Below are 17,338 nucleotides of genomic sequence, written 5' to 3'. Positions count from 1 at the left end.
GAGAATCGGTGGTTGTATCGGGACGTTACCCGACAGACCAAAAATTGTTCCGTTTGAAGTGCGTTTAAGCTAATGTTGCCTTTATGGTGATGGTTTACGCACTTGAGCCGGGATAATTTAGGCGGTTCTGCCACAATGACGTATGTCATTTTTCTCCATATTGCACGTAGGGGTGGTAAAGGGCCCAACATTTTGAACTAGAAAATCTAAGGATCGGGCCCTAAAAGGGCCGGGCTCTAAACATATGTATTTTTGAACTAAAATTTTTAAGGGTTTTATTGGGCTGTGAAGAGGCCATTAGGGCCATGGCCCGTTACCACCCCCTAATTGCACGTGCAGACTGCAGCGTGCTGGTCTACAGCGCGGGTACGCTCTCCGGGGTGGCCGTAGCCCGCAGCGCCTTCCGGCCTCCTTTTCCCAGCAAAAGGGAGAGCCGAACCAGCTCACACCCGGCGACCGCCACCCCACTCCGCATCGCCCCTGCCTCCCTCTGCTCTGCACACCAGCTTGTATATTCCTTCCTCCCTACGCTTTCCATTGTTCCACCAGGCCGCGGACCGCCCCCTTTCCACCTGTTCGCGTGCGCATTCGCTCGTCAGCCAGCCACCCGCTGATCATAACCTCCTAACTCTCCCTCGCTCGCAGCTCCGATTGAGTGATCGAGCTCCCATGCGCGGTTCGTGCCGTCGGCCGACGAGGAGGAGGAGGAGCTGAATCAGCAGGCAGCCGGTGGATCGGCCGCCAGATGGTCAGTTTGTTCTTCATGTCCTTCAGCTTGGTGGTAGTAGCTAGCTAGTTGATTCTGCCTGGTGCTGTGGAGAAGTGATTTGTTCCTTTTTGCTGCCTTGATCACGCAGGGGACACCGGTGAACATCATCGTCGGCTCGCACGTGTGGCTGGAGGACCCCAGCGAAGCCTGGGTCGACGGCGTCGTCACCGAGATCAAAGGCCGCGACGCCACCATCGCCACCACCAATGGCAAAACGGTGCGTTCTCCGCCACCCCATTCAACTCTCGGTTTGTTTCTTCTTTTTCACCGATGCAACCGGGTAGCAGCAGCCAGCAGCAGCAGTCCTTGAAAATTCACGTGCCCACTCCGCGTGCGCTGTGTGATCGAGATCAAAGGAGTTGAGCCTGTGAGATTTGAAACTGTTCGGTGCGAATCGGATGGGCTCATTGATAGCAGAAAAAGGAGACAATGGCTACTCACTGCAACTCACCGAGAGAGAATGGCCCAAAATGTTCAGAACCGATGGCAAATTGTAGTTTAACAAGGCAACAGCAGATGCCTGCCAATCATTTGTCAAATTGCCTGATTGGGCCAGTAACTGCGAGATGATGTCGATGTTCGTTGCAATTGATTTCCGTTGCTAATTAATACTCCCTCCGTTCCAAAAATGTAGGTCGTTTTGACTTTTTTAGATTCTTATATTTTGCTATGTACCTAGACATATGTTATATCTAAATGCATAGTAAAAATTATGAATCTAAAAAAGCCAAAACGACCTATATTTTGGAACGGATGAAGTATGTAGTAAGATTGGAGCACTTGGTTTCAGGTTGTGGCGAGCCTTGGGAGCATATACCCCAAGGACACGGAGGCGCCGCCTTCGGGAGTGGACGACATGACGAAGCTGGCGTACCTCCACGAGCCAGGGGTCCTGCACAACCTCTCTTGCCGGTACGGCCTTAACGAGATATACGTGAGTACCTGCCGTCCAGAAACCTTTGTGGCAATCTTCTTCTTCTTCCTGTCCAGAGAACACTGTGTTCCAGGCTTTCAGCGAGCTGACAATGTTAAACAACCTGACAGACCTACACCGGGAACATCTTGATTGCGGTGAACCCTTTCCAGAGACTGCCTCATCTGTATGACGTTCACATGATGGAGCAGTACAAGGGCGCCACCTTTGGGGAGCTCAGCCCCCATCTCTTTGCGATCGCAGATGCCTGTTACAGGTCTGTGTGTTCGGTTACTGCAGTCATATAATCTGTAGACAGTAACACTTCAGGGTCTGAAGTTTGATCGGCTTCTTCTTCCTTGTTGGTGGCAACAATTTCAGGGCGCTGATCAATGATCACGGGAGCCAGTCCATCTTGGTGAGTGGTGAGAGTGGTGCTGGTAAGACGGAAACGACGAAGATGCTCATGAGGTACCTTGCATTCATGGGAGGAAGGTCTGGTACGGAGGGGCGTACTGTTGAGCAACAGGTTCTAGAGGTAGGAAAAAACTGGTCCCTTTTTCACGTTTTTTTCTCCTCTTTGATCTCAGTGTCCGTACTAACTCCCTTTCTTGTTGTACTGTGCACGTAGTCTAACCCAGTACTGGAAGCATTTGGTAATGCGAAGACAGTAAAGAACAATAACTCAAGGTGGACTCTTGAATCAGTAACTGCAACTGCACTTTGACAATATGGTATATTTTGGATTTTAGAATTAACATGTCAAATTTTTCAGTCGCTTTGGAAAGTTTGTTGAAATTCAATTCGACAAGTATGGGAAGATATCTGGGGCTGCTGTTCGCACATATCTCCTTGAACGATCACGAGTATGTCAGGTCTCTGATCCTGAGAGGAACTACCATTGCTTTTACATGCTTTGTAACGCACCCCCTGAGGTAATTCTCAAGAACCAAAATCCAACCTCTAGTTTCTGCTTGGTTAAAGTGACCAGCAACCAACTTATTCAGAATGATCAACTGATTGCAGGATGTAAAAAGATTTAAGGTGGGAGACCCAAGATCATTCCATTACTTAAACCAAACGAACTGCTATGAAGTAGCAAATGTGGATGATGCAAGAGAATACATAGAAACCAGAAATGCAATGGATATTGTTGGCATTGATCAAGATGAACAGGTACTCCATATAAGAAGAATTGTCTAGCATAGAAAATACATTCTGATGCGAGAAATAATTTATCCTTTTCACTGCTCAAGGATGCAATCTTCAGAGTAGTAGCGGCAATCCTTCACTTAGGGAATATTGACTTCTCCAAAGGGAAGGAAATTGATTCATCCAAGTTGAGAGATGATAAATCAGTCCATCACCTGAAAACAGTCGCAGAACTGCTTATGTAAGTCCAATATCTTTATTTTCTTTTCGGGTCCATATCTTTCTGGTATGCTAAGCATAAAGTTGTTGTCAGGTGTGACGAGAAGGCCCTTGAAGACTCCCTTTGCCAGCGAGTCATTGTAACACCTGATGGAAATATCACGAAACCCCTCGATCCAGATTCTGCTGCATTAAGCCGTGATGCCTTAGCAAAGACGGTATATTCAAGATTGTTTGACTGGTAAGAATGTTCATGAATGCATTAAAAAGAAGAAAAATATCAAGTACTACTAGTGTTAGCTGCCAGCTATATGTAAAGGCTACAGACTGAAAGATGCGGTCTGAATGTTCAGTTACCACTTCAGACTTGTACCAGCATCACCTGTACTGGAGGTCATCTAATTATCTAGGAGTAAACAACTAGGCGATTTTCTTATTTTGGCTGACAGGATTGTAGACAAGATCAATAACTCAATTGGTCAGGATCCAGACGCGACCAATATAATAGGTGTGCTTGATATCTATGGATTCGAGAGCTTCAAGATTAACAGGTTTGCTGTTAGTAGTTTAGTACTGTTTGGTTCCACTGCAAGTATGAATTTGGATTGTTTTTTAGCTTCATACTAGTTTTGAGTACCTGAAAAATCTGAAACACGATACAAATTCTACTCACCTGACAGTTTTGAGCAGCTATGTATCAATTTGACAAACGAGAAGTTGCAGCAGCACTTCAACCAGGTTAGACAAGATTTGAAGATACTAACAGAATAATTAATAAATAGCCGATGTGTACGGATATATCTAACGCGAGTTCCTTTTGCAGCATGTGTTTAAGATGGAGCAAGAGGAATACACAAGGGAGGAAATAGACTGGAGCTATGTTGAATTTGTAGACAATCAGGATGTGCTGGACCTGATTGAGAAGGTAATTTCTGGGAACATACCAGAAGTAGTATATGTACTACTTCTATAAAAGAGTTAAATATTAAATGATCAATAACCCTTGAACATTGCATGCAGAAACCTGGAGGAATAATTGCTCTTCTGGATGAGGCATGGTATGATTTGTGTTGTGGTCTTTTCACCCTACAGAAGTTATTTCTAATGGAATTTAGAGAATATTAATCTGAGAAACTGTCTATGTAGCCTCATGTGCAACTGACATAATCCTAAAAGCATTCTTCAATGTATTTTGTTGTCACCAAATATTAACATAGGATATGGCCATAAAAAAATTAACATAGGATAGTTTTCCTAGTGAAAATATTCCATAGCATGCAATTTGAAGGAAAAATATAAGGATGTGGCATATGTTGTTCATGCAGCATGTTTCCAAAGTCCACGCATGAAACATTTGCCCAAAAGATGTACCAAACATACAAGGCACATAAGCGCTTCAGCAAGCCCAAACTTGCTCGCACCGCCTTTACAATCAACCACTACGCAGGAGATGTAAGCAACCATTCAGTTACGATATGAAATATACAATCTACCAACTATGAGTTTTAACAAGCTGTTCAACTAACAGGTCACATATCAAGCAGATCAGTTCCTTGATAAAAACAAAGACTATGTGGTAGCTGAACACCAAGCTCTACTAAATTCTTCAAGGTGCCCTTTTGTTGCAAATCTCTTTCCTCCATTACCTGAGGAGACTTCTAAACAGTCCAAATTCTCTTCAATCGGTGCTCGCTTTAAGGTGTGTCATATTGGAGCTAGATCTCTATGTTTGTCTTTTGAATGGCTAGTAACCTTTTAACTGTAATATATGCAGCAACAACTTCAATCCCTCATGGAAACACTGAGTACAACAGAACCTCACTACATTAGATGTGTGAAGCCTAATACTGTACTGAAACCAGGCATCTTTGAGAATTTCAACGTCTTGAATCAATTGAGATGTGGGGTATGTACGTGGAATTTGTTCTACTATGTTTACTCTGCAACCATGATTTCATGTTTTGTGTCTTGATTGGTTCGACATTTGCACATTGTCATGGTACAGGGTGTTCTGGAAGCAATCAGGATCAGCTGTGCTGGCTATCCAACAAAGAGGACATTTGATGAGTTCATTGATCGGTTTGGAATGCTTGCACCAGAGCTTGTGGACAGGTATGAATGCTCTAGCTGGGTTCTAACTAGACGATATACTTAGGGGTGAAACTCTTGGTGAATTATGCCAATCAAATATACTCTGATTTTTCTGAAGAAGGTTTAACTGAGTTCAATTCTTTTTCAGCTCTGATGAGAAGGCCGCCTGTGCAGCAATATGTGATAGAATGGGTTTGAAAGGATATCAGGTAGCCTATGTCAATGGGTGAATACGGGAGAGAAAACAATCTTATACAACATATATTTTTTGTATGACCTCACTTGTGACCTTCTTTATATCAGATAGGGAAAACAAAGGTATTCTTAAGAGCTGGTCAGATGGCAGAGTTGGATGCTCGAAGAGCAGAAGTATTGGCCAATGCTGCGCGACTAATCCAGAGGCGTATAAAGACACATCTTATGCGAAAGGAATTTGTCAACTTACGAAAAGCCTCAGTTCAATCTCAGAAGTTCTGGAGAGGTATTTCTTCACTACTTTGAGCACTTTGTGCCCTTAAGGCCAGTAAAGCTGGTCTTACCTGAAACTGACATATAATGTAATCAAATCCTGCAGCACGACTAGCTAGAAAGCTTTTTGAGTATATGAGAAGAGATGCTGCTTCAATTAGGATACAAAAGCATGCACGTAGCCATTCTGCCAGAAAAGTGTACCGTCAAGTATATGAATCAGCTATAGTAATACAGACAGGACTACGGGCAATGGCAGCTCGCAATGAACACAGGTTCCGAAGAGAGACCAAGGCTTCCATAATTATCCAGGTTCGCGCTGCAATGGTGATCATGATTTGTAGTTAGTTTTCATAAGAAACTATAATCAGCTGCTTTATGAATCACAGACTCGATGGCGCCAACACAAAGCTTATGTTGCTTATAAGCAGCAAAAGAGAGCTTCATTGATTCTTCAGTGCTTGTGGAGGGCACGTGTCGCAAGAAAGGAACTTCGGAAACTGAGAATGGTTTGTCTAATTTCACATGTGAAACAGAAGTACACCATTCATCATTAGTGCATAGTAAAGTAAGCATAACTATGTAAACAGGAAGCAAGAGAGACTGGCGCACTCAAAGAAGCTAAAGACAAGCTTGAAAAGAGAGTAGAAGAACTTACATGGCGGTTAGATGTTGAAAAGCGTTTGAGGGTAATTCACCTGGATCAATATTGCAGTTTATGTAGTGTTTAGTTGTCTACTTGGTCCCAAATGAGTTTTTTTTTAACTATCTCTTGCTGGTAGACTGACCTTGAAGAAGCCAAGGGCCAAGAAATTGGAAAGTTGCAATCTGCTTTGCAAGAAATGCAAGAAAAGATTGAGGAAGCCCATGCAGCAGTGGTAAAGGAGAAAGAAGCCGCGAAGTTAGCAATTGAACAGGCACCACCAAAGATAGTAGAAGTGCCAGTTGTGGACACTGAAAAAGTTGAGCAGTTGACAAGTAAAAATAAAGAACTTGAGGTAATCATCAATCAATCCCCAATAAATTCCACATTTTTATTCAGACATAAGATTCATAATTTGATCCTTTAGAAAAATTCACACATCAACTATTGGATCCAGGATGAACTAAGTACATTTAGACAGAAGGCTGAAGATCTTGAAAATAAGCTTCTTGAGATGCAAAAACGGTCTGATGAATTGTCACAGGAGACACAAGAACGAGAATCCAAAGTTAATCAACTTCAAGAGATGATCGAAAGGTATTAATGTTTTTTCTGGTTTGGTGAAATTAACTTGTATCAATTACAAGCTCTACCCATACATTATCTCTACTACATGCTGCAGGCTAGAAACAAGTTTATCCAATATGGAATCTGAAAACCAGGTTCTACGGCAACAATCTTTGGTCGTTGCAACAGCAGATGAGGATAAATCAAAACAGATAGAGAGGTACATTCTTCAATATGCATACCTTCATTCGCACCCTTTTTTTTCTGGAGATTCACATCCTATGAGAGCCTCACAAGTTAAAAAATGGTCTGTTTAGACTGGAAAGCAAGATTGCCATCTTGGAGTCGGAGATCCAGTTGCTCCACAGTAATTCGGCGCTTGCTGTTCAGGCCGTGGTCACCCCTGCAATGAATCAGACATCAGTAATGGAGGTAAATCCCCTTGAAGCTAACTTTAGGAAAACACTACTTTGGAACTTTTATTGCTACTTGATAACTAAAAGATTTGCGCTGAATTTTATGTCAGAACCTCATTCATAAGGAAATTGACAATGGACACCAGCTTGAAGAAGCTAAAATAGTCAATGTATGTGCTAAGTTTTACCTGGCAAACATATTATAATATAATGCATAATCTCATTCAGATATCTTATTGACATGGGTACATATGCTCTGCATGCAGGAGCATGTGGTTGTTCCTCCTGTAAAGAATCTAAGCAAACAAAAATCACTGACGGATCGACAACAAGTATGTTCACTGCTTTATTATCTTAGAAAATATTAATCTCAGTCATGATGTGTAGTGAATACTGATGTCTCGCCAATTGTTCTTCCTTCACACTTACACAGGAAAATCATGATGCCCTGATTAAAAGTCTGGTAGAAGACAGGAGATTTGATGACAAAAAATCAGCTGCAGCATGCATTGTCTACAAATCACTCCTGCACTGGCGTTCATTTGAAGCAGAGAAGACTAACATATTTGATCGAATCATCCAAACAATTAGGTCATCAGTTGAGGTTGTTACTCCCATAAATACTCAGACCACTTTCCCTTTTCCGTGGTGTAAGAACCACCAATGCTGGCGAGCAAGTTGTGGAGAAACTCATCACCTGAATTTAATTTATAGGGTGCTGAAAGTTCTGGAGAGCTAGCTTATTGGTTGTCAACTACATCAACTCTCCTCTACTTATTACAAAATACCCTCAAAGCTAGTAGTTCATCGAGTAAAGGATCGAATCGCAGCCGGACTGCAACAGGCAGCCTGTTTAGTAGAATGGTGCTGGTAAGTTCTCCATCCAGACTTCTGTTTTGCATGAATAAAGGTTTTTATCTGAGATTGCAACATCAAGTTTGCCAGGGTCCCCATAATACAGGCCATTGGTAGACTGGTAGAGGCGTAGAGCACAATGCTGAGATGGTTAAGGCCACAGTTCGAACCCTAATGCTCTTTTAGAGATATAATGTGTTGTTTCCTATGTATTTTTTTTCTGAGACGTCAAGATTTCAGTAGCCAACTTTCATCAAGTACCATGGACTGATATTCACATTGTAAACATGAGCTTACATTCTGAATATTCCATTTTCAGAGTGCCCGGACATCATCATCAGGATTAGGCATAACTAGTGGATATGGTGGAATGGTAGGAAGGCCTGACACTGCATCAATGGTAGAAGCAAAGTATCCAGCACTTCGGTTCAAGCAACAGTTAACAGCATACGTTGAGAAGATATATGGGATAATTAGAGATAACCTGAAGAAAGAAATAAGCCCATTCTTGACTCTATGCATACAGGTACAACAAATAAGTCATTTTCGTGACCAGGCCGCAGGGCAATACAGTTTTCTAACACTTATTGACCTTCATAGGCTCCAAGAGCTAATCGTGTGAGACCATCTCGTGGTTCACTAAAAAGTATACACTCTAATGCACTATCAAGGCAAGCATCAAGTGTACATTGGCAAAGCATAGTTAAGTGCCTGGATAATACACTGGAAACAATGAAAAATAACCATGTGAGTCCAATCTTAATATTTCAGCCACCTTACAGTCAGGGAAGTACAGAAATGCATTACTCAATTCAATTTTAATTTTGTAGGTACCTCCGATGATAATAAAGAAAACATTTAGTCAAGTATATGCATACTTGAATGTGCAACTCTTCAATAGGTATTACTATATACTATACCCTTAACTATTCTTTAATAGTTGACTGCACAAGCTCATATAAGACACCAATACATCTTTGGTATATACTTTACATGGTTGATTCTGGACTGTATGAAACCTCTACCTTTTTGTTTAGTTTGCTACTTCGTCGGGAATGCTGCTCATTTAGCAATGGGGAATTCTTAAAGGCTGGCTTACAAGAACTGGAGCAATGGTGCTCTAGAACAACTGAAGAGGTGAAGATTTCCCCCTTTTTTATTGGGTAATTTCAGCAAGACAATAATGGTAATCAGCAAGAGAGAGCTAATCTATCGCTGTAATGCAGTATGCAGGGGCATCTTGGGATGAACTGCAACACATAAGGCAGGCAGTTGGGTCCCTGGTATGCCTGAAACCATGCAGTTATTCACAGACATCGTAGTTTCATCTGTCTACTACTCTACTCATTAAATGAATTCATATTACAGGTTCTGCATCAGAAGTCACACAAAACCCTGGAGGAAATCACGAATGAGCTTTGCCCTGTAAGTTGTAAACAAGAAATCTTATAATACAAACACTTGGATTAATTTTGCAAGCTGTAAGTATGAAAATTTTGCATGTTTTCTGCAGATTTTGAGCATAACTCAAATATATCGCATAGCAACAATGTTCTGGGACGACAAATATGGTGCACAAGGTCTATCTCAAGAGGTAAGTGCTTATCTGCTAACTTCACATTGTTTGATGTGTATGCAATCCTAAACGCGTTCCCCTCCCTGGATGCGTGAAATACATCTGCGTGTTGCAAAAGAGAACATCTTAACAAGAGCAAACATTACTTCAGGTCATTGGAAAGATGAGAACGATGACAACAGATGACACGATAACTACTCCAAATAGTTCTTTCCTGCTAGATGATGATTCAAGGTATATTCAGTAGTTCAGTACTAAGATGTGAATATGCAGTTGATTTCCTAACTGAAAGTCTGAAACCACAATGGTGCCATTGCTCTGACGCCCAAAATGTACTAAAATGCAGCATACCTATATCCTTGGACGATATAGCACATCTGATGCTTGACATCGACCCAATAGATGTGGAACCGCCGCCACTACTGAGGCAAAACTCGCAGTTTCACTTCCTTCTGCAGCAGCACACAGACTGATTTCTACAAAGAAAGACAAATTGGTAAAGCTATTTGTAAAGTTGCTAAGGACTGAATGATTTTTTTATAGGAGTGCACATATTGAGTTGCGTTTTCTTTTTTTTTTCATTTCAAAATTTTGGGTGGGAATGTTTACAGGAAAGAGGAATATAGGAGATCCTGATGCAAATTCTTTTCATTGTTTTGATTGTTTGGAAACAGAAAAAATACTGTAATTATTTGAGAAAGTGTATAAATGAAAGTATATATATTTGCACCAAATCACATTCAATGCAAACATATTCCTGATCTGCTCGTGAGCTAATCATCAATGCAGTACACCCATGACCCATGTGATGGTTGAGACGTTAACTAGTACTATCCAAACGAACCAACCTTCCAGCATCTAGCCAGGATCTGGAATATAAGCAAATCATGTACCTTCATATCTGCCAACATGATTCAGGTTTCTTAAATAACAGCACAGGTCATTATTCCCCCTCTGCATTTCTTAAATAGCTTTCCAAACCATATCCCCAATCTCGCTGAACGAAATGGCTCCGGGCCAGGGGGACGGCTGTGTTACCTGACGGCGACGGATGAGGGCCTGAAAGCCCCGAGCAGCGCTCCCTCCCCAAACGCTTCCCTTTCTCTTCTCCGTGGAGTTGGTCCCAGCGGATGGGCGTCGGAGAAAACAGAGCGGGGGCAGCGCCGCGCGTTTTGGTCTGGGATGGCGAGAGTTGGCCGTGAAATCGAGATGCGGACAGGGACAGCCGCCGCCTCCGAACTAGGAACGGACGGACCTGACTTTAGTCACCTGCACACCCGTGCGGCCGTGCAGGCCGTAGCGAGCCGTTCAGAGTTCAGAACTTGAGACTGTCCGTCCCATCCGTTTCTCATACACTGCGTATCTCTGAATTCTGAAACTCTTGTATGCTTTGTTTCTCTCCGCTTCAGTGATGCAATCTGCACTTGATCCGAAGCACCTACCGGTCATGTCCTCCAGTCCGGTGAATCTAGAGCCAACCATGTCTCCCATTTCCTCTACGCTCACGACAGAGCAGAAAGGCCAACCGGATCTTCATTCATCAGGGTGCAGCACTGGTCTTGTTCTAGGGCTGCTGTACACCAGCATGGCCGATTCCCTCATGGGAACTCCAGGGCATTTCATTTTCTTCCCGGCACGTGAATCTCCTCTGTGTACTGTACAGGCCACACGTCATCCTAGTGGTCGTGGGTTGGACCCCGTGGAGGAACGCGACGCTTGAAAAGGGACCTGTGGGCTGTGGCCGGATATTTTCGCCGGCTTGATGCCACTGCCAAGCCAGCGCCGCCTCAGCGTCCCAGCTCCCAGGAGCAGATAGAAACCGAAGAAAACGAGCGCACGTCGGCCGTCGGCCGCCAAGATATTTGCCGTGCAGCCACTGGGTCGCGTCCGGCCGGGCCCCAGAAGGAGATGGGGACACGAGCAGACTGCAGAGCAAGCCAAAGAGCGCCGGCAAAAACCATACCCGGGCGGTGCCTGAATTAGTAAAAAAAAAGGGCAACCGGGGCCACCGTCCTTATCGATAGCCAGTGCAGTGCCGGCCTAGCGAATAACTCGTACCAACAGCAAGGAAAAAAATAATTTATAAAAATTATAGAGAACATATCAGGTGATCCACATTTAAATTTGTATAGTTTCCACAAATATATTAGTTTACACCTGATATATTCTCTTTATTATATATTAAAAAAAATAAATGCAGTTCAAAAAGAAAGGAACTAACTAGAGTTAAAAAATTATCATTATTCTATTATAAAGGGAAAACATAAATAAATCCGAGTTACGGACCTAATTTTTTTTATTTGATAATCTTAATTGGTTCAAAATTATAAACTATTCATACCAAACACACAAGGTACGAGGGGCGTACCGTTGAATCAGCCACTGATCACTCTTAACGATTTATATGCCATGCTTTCTTCCGTGGTCCTAATTACACAACTACTCCGTTTATGTGTTCTCACTAGTGTCTTTGAGGGAAATAAATGTGTACGGTTGGGTTTACAAACCGTGCGCTTGGCTCCTGCCTCCTGGTAACACACAAGTGGACGTGGAAGAGCCGATTATTAGCCGTGCTCCGGACACGAGGAGAGGATAAGGCCCCGCGAGAGCCGAGAGATTTTTCATCAAGCAACGAGACCGCTTCCAGATTTTTTTTTTTTTTGAGAAACGAGACCGCTTCCAGATAAGAACAAAGCTTTATTTATGGAGAGAAGAAGAAGAAAAGCCTCGCAACGAGGTCCACACCCGCAGAGAGAGCATGGGCCTGAATGCCTGATTGGGCCGTGGGCTGGCCCAAGGCAGCCTAGGGTTTCTCCCTTCCTGGTAAAGGAAAGCAGTTCAAACGATTTGAGAGATTGGGCACCGACTTCCTGAACCTGTGTGCAGTACGGAGTACCCGGAGCGGAGGACGGCAAGTCACCGCTTGCTTCCGGAATCGCTAAAACCTCTGTGCTCGAGGGCCGCCGCCTCCTCTCTCCCGTCTGTGGCGGCTATCCCCACCCGTCTTCCTCTCCCCCCTCTCCTAGTTGGCTAGGGTTTATCCTCTGCCCCCGCCTCTCCCCACCACCATAAACAATTTTGTTGCCGAATTGCGCCTCCTATCCCGTCGTGCGCCTCTCGGCCCGCGCCGCCCCTGCCCCCGACAGCCGCCGCCATCGGCCCGGCCTGCGGATCCGCGGGTGCACCTCCTAGACGGCCGGCTCGGCCGCCGCTGCCCCGGACTCCTCCCGCTGCTACCGCCCCAAGCTCGCCGTCCTCGACGTCTGCACCCACCCCTTCCATCGACGCCCCACAATCAAAAAAAAAGAAGAAGAAGAAGCTGAAGGATCTGCCATGGCGACTGTTGCTCCTGCCCCGACCGTGGCAGACCGTATCCTTTCTTAGTTTGATCTGTGTGGTCTCGGAGTAATATATGATCATTTTTACTCATGTTTGTAATTGAAAAAAATTAAACTATCCTTTAATTCGTCGTGTGAGTTGTATGATTGAACTGTGAGGCGCTTGGTTGAATTCGATATTCTTCCTTGATTCGTGAGTTGCAGAGGCCACCAATCTCATGCAGAAGCTGTCTCTGGAGAGCAAGAAGGATGGCTCCAGCGCTGCCAAAAAGGTAGCTCTCTGGGCAGTTTTGGGTGGTTTTTGTTTTGTAAAAATCTTCTTAGTCGAAGGAGGGGATTCACTAATAATAATACTAATAAGAACAAATCATGCCTTCCTAATTTGTACAATTGTAGCCTTCTGGGTTGCCATATGGATCTGCCAACGCTGGAGATGCACAGAGTGCTGCTTCCCAGGTGGACAGGTCGATAACTCCTCTACTGCAAGAGGCCATGGATCCTAACTTCTTCTACCAGCCCAGTGGATATGCCTCTCCAGCCTATTACTATCCTAGTGGTACATAAACCTGTGCTCCTTGTCATCGCAAACCTTGGTAGGTGGCTAAGCTCAATGATTGCAATGTTTAATTCTTGTATCCTGGTTGGCCAGGTTATGATGGCTCAGCCAATGAGTGGGACTCAAGGTATGCTGGTCATGAAGGAATGGAGATGCCCCCTGTAAGTTAACATTTGTGTTGACTGTGCCATTATCTCAACTAGGTGTACTTTTGGATTTAAGATACATTTGGATTATGTGCTTTCACCTTCACTAGGAAGCTAAGAACAAATATTGAGTGGCATGTGTACAAACATTCAGAGTTCAGACTGTTAATTCTGAATTTTGGTGAATCGCTTATTTACTCTTGTGGACAGCATAAGAGGTGAAGTTGATTCTTTTATTTTTCTTTTCTGTTGAACAAATGTAGCAGAGTGTGTACGGCGACATGTACCATGGATATGGCTATGCTCCATACGGCCCATATCCTTCGGGTTCTCCTGTACCAAGTGCTGGGCATGATGTCCAGTCATATGTCTCTCAGCAATATCAGTACCCGACTCAATATTATCAGCCACCAACCTCAGCGAATTCAACCCATGTTGTAAATGGCGCCAGTTCTCAACCTGAACTGCCTTCTGTTGTCAGTCAACAGACACGTGTTTTGGTAGATGCAACAAAAGCAAGTGCAAATGGTATGCCGAGTGCTAACAACAGCTCGCTGCCACATAAGCAGACCCACCTGAATGTTCCAGTAGCGAATAATGGTTCATATGGAAGAGGACCTATGCAAGGTGGTGGACCTTCTGCAAGCAATTATGGTCACAGCGGTCTTCGTTCTCCAGCTCAATGGTACGATGGGCCAGTTTACTCAAATGGGCATCAAAGACCAACTGCCAGTTCTACATCTTACCGTTCCAATTCATCTTCTGTGAGAAATCAGAGCCAGCGTCCAACAACAAACCTCACGGTGTGTTCTCCAAACAAATCATTTCCATAATATTGTTTTTCAGAGTTTCATTTCAATTAACTATGTCTGGCAATCAATGACTCTCTTAAAGCTTGCTCTCACATATCCTTGATAATGAAATGTACAACCGTGCACATAACAATGCGCCACATCTGCATATTTGGATTATTATGGCAAGTACGCAGTGTCCTTGAATAAAGCTTAGCTGGTAGTTTTGTTTATTTCCAGGGTATGCATGCGCAGATGCCTTCGTCTGGGATGGGTCTGACCTCACCTAGCTATCCTTCTAGGATGTGCCCCGACAACAGATTATTTGGACAGTATGGTCAGTATGGAAACACGCTGAAAGGTGGGCTTGGTTTCGGATCAAATGTGTATAACTCAAGAAACAATGGAAGGTGGGGAGTCGTAGATACCAAATATAAGCCTAGAGGGCGTGCACCTTTTGGTTTTGCTGGTGAGAATCAAGATGGCTTTACCGAGCTGAACAGAGGACCAAGATCTGGTGGTTTCAAGCACCAAAAACAGTTTGGGCCTACTGTCACTATTGTTGTGAAGGGCCAGGCCCTCCCTTCACCTGGAAAACAGAACAGCACTCTTCCAGACAAAGGCCAATATAACCAGGAAGGGTTTCCTGTAGCCTACAAGGATGCAAAAATTTTCGTTATCAAATCATATAGTGAAGATGATGTGCACAAGAGTATTAAATACAATGTGTGGGCTAGCACTCCTAATGGAAATAAGAAGCTTGATGCTGGATACCGAGAGGCTCAGGAGAAATCCAGTGACTGCCCAGTGTTCTTGTTTTTCTCTGTAAGTCTTCTGCATGTTTCCCTATCATTACCTGTTCTTTGTCATTCCCTGTTTGATCTTGATCTTCGCCCTTAGGTGAACACAAGTGGTCAGTTTGTTGGTGTTGCTGAAATGGTTGGCCCTGTTGACTTCGATAAGACTGTGGAGTATTGGCAACAAGACAAGTGGAATGGTTGTTTTCCACTCAAGTGGCACATAGTCAAGGATGTGCCCAACAACATCTTGAAGCACATTACGCTGGATAACAATGATAATAAGCCTGTTACAAACAGCCGCGACACACAAGAGGTATATTTTTCTGAAAGTCCTTCGATACTGTAGTGGCAAATTACATCATGATGCAACTGGGGGTACTGCAAAGATAATGTTTTAGTGTCTTTTCTGGATTTTTTAAAAAAATAGGGCTTTATCCCGGGTGGGGGTGGGGGTGGGGGGTTATTTATCTATAGTTATAAGCTAGGCTGCATGGTTGCCCATAATGTTATTTTGCAATTCGCAGTGAATTGGTTCTTAAGAATGATTTAAGAGGATGGTTATAATTTATCTTTTGGGCAGCCTACTTACAATAGCGACCCATGTTGTCCATAATGCTGCAGGTTAAGCTTGAGCAAGGTCTTGAAATGTTGAAGATTTTCAAAGAACATGTTAGCAAAACCTCAATTTTGGACGATTTTGGTTTTTACGAGAATCGCCAAAAATTGATGCAGGAAAAGAGAGCAAAGCAGCAATCGCTTCAAGGGCAGGCAAGTACTGAGACTGTTATAGTGTTATTATTATTATTAATTTATTATTATTCTGTGGTTATGTATGGATTGAAATGATTGGTTCTGATGACACCATATTGTTTGCATTGGCCAGATGAGCGATGTTTCTCGAGAGAAAGACAAGGATGCAACTGATGGCAAACCAGGGGCACAGAAAAATGTATTGAGTAAGGATGGCGCTCTTGCTGAGGAAGTGGCAAATGCCTCCAAACCTGTAGCTGAAAGTGGCATATCAAATGGCAACTAATCCACACCCGTTGCCTTGGCTGGCAAACGATCTTGCAAATGCTGCAGGTTTTGTGGTATCTTCAAATTGTTAAGATATATTAATTACTGCCTGAAGCATGGACCTGGTTTGGTACTGGAGTTCGTTAGCTGGGGCTTATCATGGGAGTGAGTCAGTTTTACTTCAATTTTCTGTTTAGTTGTGTGCTAGGTCTCTTACATACCCTATGACATTGGGTTTGTTGTAACCCTTGCATTTTTTTTTTTGGCCTTTCTCTTAGCTCTATTTTTGTTAGCGAAGCAGCCGATTTCTATACTTCTGGAGAACATTAAGGTAGTTTTTTGCGTGTCGTGGTATTGCTGGAGAGTAATAAAACAAGACTGTGTGGATGCCTTTTATGTTCATGTAGTGCATACTTACTCTTGGTGGATGCTATTGCTAAGTTGCAGTGGGGGATATGTTGGTCTCGTGTGTTTATGCAGGTCATGTTCACAAGATGGGAACGAGTATTATGTACGGGTGCAGCAAGTGAGACTTGTTTACTTGTTTCGATAAGACCTCTCGTTGCAGGAACACTATCGCTGTGCCGATCGCGGAACGGCACTCCCCGCTCGGCTGCTTCGCCGTGCCGGAAGCCTGTGGCGCGGCTTCTAGTCTGGTGTCCTCGATCGCCAGCCGTGGCCGCCCGTGGGTGGACGGACAGGCGACGGTGCATCGCTACGCCCAGGCTCAGGAATTTTTAGCGAAGCAACGATTATTTGTTCACTGGATTCTCCCAATGAAAGGCTCTACCACTTTTACTTTCACATTTTTTTTATCGGAAACGAAAACGTGACTGCAATAAAATTCTCCTCACTCGTGTCGTGGTTAGGGATGAAAACGGTCGGAAACGGTTGGCGAAAGACTCTACCACTTTTACTTTCACATTTTTTTTATCAGAAACGAAAGCGGTACGGTATTTTCGGTAACGAAAACGGCGCTGGTATTCCGGTAATTTCGAAAACGGAAATATATGGTCGAGAA

At 43.6% G+C, this 17,338-nt stretch overlaps 2 protein-coding genes and 1 long non-coding RNA gene across 8 annotated transcripts; 2 read left to right on the top strand and 1 right to left on the bottom strand.

Annotated features, from left to right (window-relative positions):
• Positions 1-445: 445 nt before the first annotated feature.
• On the top strand, positions 446-10,421 carry LOC120649774 (myosin-12-like). Its single transcript, XM_039926656.1, has 40 exons — positions 446-748; positions 858-986; positions 1,560-1,703; positions 1,814-1,959; positions 2,064-2,220; positions 2,314-2,372; positions 2,458-2,617; positions 2,709-2,858; positions 2,939-3,075; positions 3,148-3,294; positions 3,503-3,604; positions 3,734-3,791; positions 3,877-3,978; positions 4,074-4,111; positions 4,379-4,505; positions 4,582-4,752; positions 4,828-4,959; positions 5,059-5,165; positions 5,293-5,353; positions 5,448-5,625; positions 5,719-5,924; positions 6,002-6,121; positions 6,203-6,301; positions 6,395-6,610; positions 6,713-6,852; positions 6,938-7,042; positions 7,140-7,254; positions 7,349-7,408; positions 7,505-7,570; positions 7,672-7,842; positions 7,953-8,108; positions 8,413-8,619; positions 8,694-8,840; positions 8,924-8,994; positions 9,131-9,230; positions 9,320-9,376; positions 9,462-9,518; positions 9,607-9,687; positions 9,821-9,903; positions 10,016-10,421. Exons 1-40 carry the CDS (start codon positions 746-748, stop codon positions 10,140-10,142), a joined length of 4,692 nt encoding a protein of 1,563 aa, XP_039782590.1. The 5' UTR covers positions 446-745; the 3' UTR covers positions 10,143-10,421.
• On the bottom strand, positions 2,811-11,260 carry LOC120649776. 5 transcript variants are annotated; one of them, XR_005665367.1, is made up of 7 exons: positions 10,708-11,258; positions 10,021-10,145; positions 7,065-9,771; positions 6,401-6,566; positions 6,271-6,310; positions 5,817-5,931; positions 2,842-5,689 (listed from the first exon to the last, which is right to left on the bottom strand). It is a non-coding gene; the product is annotated as an uncharacterized LOC120649776 (long non-coding RNA). The 5 variants fall into 5 exon arrangements; XR_005665369.1 differs by lacking the exon at positions 2,842-5,689 and adding an exon at positions 10,518-10,570 and having other exon boundaries at positions 5,725-5,931; positions 10,708-11,260; XR_005665370.1 differs by lacking the exon at positions 2,842-5,689 and having other exon boundaries at positions 5,725-5,931; positions 7,065-7,225; positions 7,427-9,771; positions 10,708-11,260.
• A 1,292-nt stretch (positions 11,261-12,552) lies between these two features.
• LOC120649775 (YTH domain-containing protein ECT4-like) lies at positions 12,553-16,719 on the top strand. 2 transcript variants are annotated; one of them, XM_039926659.1, is made up of 9 exons: positions 12,553-13,039; positions 13,212-13,279; positions 13,404-13,563; positions 13,657-13,724; positions 13,976-14,512; positions 14,741-15,325; positions 15,401-15,613; positions 15,922-16,068; positions 16,184-16,719. In XM_039926659.1, exons 1-9 carry the CDS (start codon positions 13,003-13,005, stop codon positions 16,334-16,336), a joined length of 1,968 nt encoding a protein of 655 aa, XP_039782593.1. In that variant the 5' UTR covers positions 12,553-13,002; the 3' UTR covers positions 16,337-16,719. The 2 variants fall into 2 exon arrangements, with proteins under 2 accessions (XP_039782593.1, XP_039782591.1); XM_039926657.1 differs by having other exon boundaries at positions 13,973-14,512.
• Positions 16,720-17,338: the final 619 nt, after the last annotated feature.

The sequence above is a fragment of the Panicum virgatum genome, chromosome 9K (genome assembly GCF_016808335.1).
Source record: "Panicum virgatum strain AP13 chromosome 9K, P.virgatum_v5, whole genome shotgun sequence".
Lineage (NCBI taxonomy): Eukaryota > Viridiplantae > Streptophyta > Magnoliopsida > Poales > Poaceae > Panicum > Panicum virgatum.
This window is presented reverse-complemented; position numbering and strand designations above follow the sequence as displayed.